The 3,129-nt window shown below is 40.5% G+C and overlaps 2 protein-coding genes across 2 annotated transcripts in view; one reads left to right on the top strand and one right to left on the bottom strand.

Annotated features, from left to right (window-relative positions):
• LOC118732992 overlaps window positions 1–3,129 on the top strand; it is a 97,232-nt gene that overhangs the window by 75,439 nt on the left and 18,664 nt on the right. The gene's annotated exons all lie outside the window — the stretch shown is intronic.
• On the bottom strand, window positions 269–1,686 carry LOC118732993 (the record flags this gene model as incomplete). The annotated part of the gene is given in 2 exon segments (XM_036462137.1): window positions 269–390; window positions 459–1,686. Coding segments are annotated over 2 exon segments (1,187 nt in total), but the record flags the coding sequence as incomplete, so codon positions are not given.

Below are 3,129 nucleotides of genomic sequence, written 5' to 3'. Positions count from 1 at the left end.
ATGGCTCGATAAAATGAAAACTGAGTTGTCAAACTACGAAATGACAGAGTTGTCCACATGAGAAAACAGGAAGAGGTTTAAACAGAAATTTGACAGATGCTAAGACACATTTAGTGGAAGGTGGAGACGTGCGGTTAGACTGACCGGATGTAAAATTTGTGTAAACATAGCGTTTAATTTAATTTGTTAACTGTTCACTATTTTTATACCCGAGTGCATTTGTTCAGAAGGGTAATATTACTTTGTTATTAATAACATTTCCACTTACCTTGAACATATCTGCAAAGCGCAGCGATAAACGGATATAATACTAACCACGAAGTGCAAAAACAACGTTAATATTAAACCGGAAGCAGCTGACACTTCACTGTTTGCATTCAACAGGTCAAACTAATGGAGGAAATAATGTTGTAATTAATGTACGTATTAAGCGGCTGTTAAAAAAACTTTTGCTTCACCTTTTCCTCCAAGCGATTCACATCCCTGGAGAGGCCCACTCCCGAAACGGCCAACGCCAGTGTACTGGTCGCTATGCACACCAAACTCAACGCCAGGAAAGCAGTCTGGGTCTTTCTTATGCTAACCACACCCAGCGAACCCGTAATGGCGGCCACCAAGCCCGTCCAAATACCACAGCCCGCCGTAGAAAGCGCTGCTTCGCGCACAATCAGCAATGAACCCAGCGCCACCAGCGTAATGGCCAACATTAACTGCAAAGTGCCCAAAACGATTTGCCATGGAAAGGCTGAACAACAGTCGGCGCTGGATTTGGCACGTCTATGATATTTCGCCGAGTTCGATGAGCTGCCGTCGCCATCTTTGATTTTAATCAATTCCGGTGGAAAACGCTGTTTCTTACTTATACGCGAATCAAGTGTGTTGGCACGCGCAGCCATTGTTGCCTGTAGCTGTTGTTGGAACTCTTCGTGTGTCATCAGTTTTGACTTCTTTGTGTCATCGCCATCGCCATTGCCATTGCCGTTACGGCTGTTGTTAGCTGTGACGGAAGCGATCATAGTGGCGGCTGTTAATTTCAGTGGTGGTTTTTGATCATAAACAGGACTTGAGTAAATGTGGCTTTGTGCATCTGCGTGCAATTGTTGCACTTGTGTTTGCGTTTGCTGTTGCTTTTGTTTTCCCAATCGCTGGCGATGCTCTTCTGTATCACTACAGCCGCTGCTATTTTGTTGTAAAATAGATTTTTGTGAATTGGTGAGACTATCGTGTTGGTCATTTGTCGTGTTCGTGCTCTGCTCAATGGCTGCCTGCATGAGCTCCTCGCGATTGATGCTGCGATCCACAATCGTATCCATGCTATCGATAGTGGAGTCGTGCGAATCGATTGTGCGTGCTGGTGACTCTGATTGCCGAATCATGTCGCTGTTGGTGTTGGTGTTGGTGTTGACGTTATTGCTATTGTTGTTGTTGTTGTTGTTGTTGCTGTTCATGTTTGCGCTGCTATTGTTGTGATTGCTAGTGGAAATACCATTGAAATTGCTGCTGTTGGCATTCATGCCTTCCATGTTGTTGCGGTGCGTTTTTGTGAGTTGTTGTTGCAGGCGCTAGCTGGTCCAACTTACGTTAATTACTCATTTATGCTGTTTCAGGTGGAATTCGAGCGTGCGGTACTTATGCTGCCGATTGCGGTAGCGGAATGCCACTGGCGACTGCAAGAAATTAAAAAAAATAAATTAAATTAATTATTAAATTGATTATAAACGATAGCTTGTGGGCATTTTTGGTTTGCGAAATTTATATTTTCCGCATAGCATTCGATCGAAGTTAGGAATTGAAATTAAAACTTTATTTGTGCAGCTGTATTTTTTTGTAATTATGACTAGTGATCACTGTCAAGGTTTCTTCTCTTCAAAGACTGATCTATAATCAAGTATTCATTAAAATTTCTTTAAATTAAGTTTATGTTTTAGTTAACATATTTTTTATTCGCTATTCATGAGAAATGCATAATTTTTAATGGACGACGCAAGGTTGCGAAAACTCAATGTTGGATTTGTGTTGGGAGAGAGATTTTGGCATCCCCGTAGACGAGCGTATAGCGCCAACCGAAGCAAAGTGAGATTCTTGAACATCTTGCGAATTCGCACCATAACCACATCAGGTCGAACAGTCTGAAGGCAACAACTCGGCATCCTTTTCCACATGCGCTTTAAAATAGTATTATGAAACGAAGCAACCGGGAACTAATATTCCTTCGAGAAAGTACTTCAAGCTGTAATCCTGAATTTGTACCCTGACGGCTTGAAACCTCCAGAAGGAATAGCGGTGGGTGTTTTCGGTCCCAGAGCTAGAATGTCTGTTACTATGTCGTCGGATTTAGATCTAGAAGACAGGTTGTGAAGATATTTATCTATCTGCAACTTCAGCACAGCAAAACAATTTGCAAGAACGGCTCATCTTCGGAAAGGTACCATCATCGCAGAAAAGCGACAGGGAAAAAGGCCAAAAATTTACAAGATAGCTAGACAACTTACGGAAAGTTCTAATGCTAGGCCAAAACCGTGCACAATCGAGTCCCATGACTTAGTGACTGATCTCTAGATCTTTCACAAATTGTGTAGCGATCACACCTGAAATTTATAAAATAATCCACGTTTTTATGTGACAACATAAATATACACACTACGAAATAGATGACAAGTGGAAAAAGGCGGTTAAAGCTTTAAAACAGAGATGGGAAATACAAATTTCTATGAATCGTTGCAGCCACAAATTTTCGATATCCTGTTTATTTTTGTTTAAAAATTTCATTCTGCTGACGCAATTAGTAGATCTTATCGATTTGTATACATACTTTCAATTCAATACATTTTATAGAAACTCATACCAAACGACACCCATTAGCTTCCTAACCATATCAACTTTGAAGATCATTTATCAAAAAATAGCTGAGTTAATTTGAAAAAAAAAACAAGTTTTGTTCGCATAGACATACATTCAGTGCAAAATACCACACTTGTAGATCATTTCAAATCACAAATAAGAAATAAACTGGTGTAGCAAATTAAACGCAGCCGTGCTCAAGGCGAGCCGAAACTGAAAAAATCCAATTTAAATACACACAAGTCACAATGGCGAAACTAATTTGCCACTAAGAGCAAAATTGCCACT

This window comes from Rhagoletis pomonella, unplaced genomic scaffold, assembly GCF_013731165.1.
Source record: "Rhagoletis pomonella isolate Grant_MI unplaced genomic scaffold, Rhpom_1.0 Rhpom_scaffold_00002, whole genome shotgun sequence".
NCBI classification, from domain to species: Eukaryota; Metazoa; Arthropoda; class Insecta; order Diptera; family Tephritidae; genus Rhagoletis; species Rhagoletis pomonella.
The sequence above is the reverse complement of the archived record's forward strand: the minus strand, read 5'-3'. Positions and strand labels throughout refer to the sequence as shown.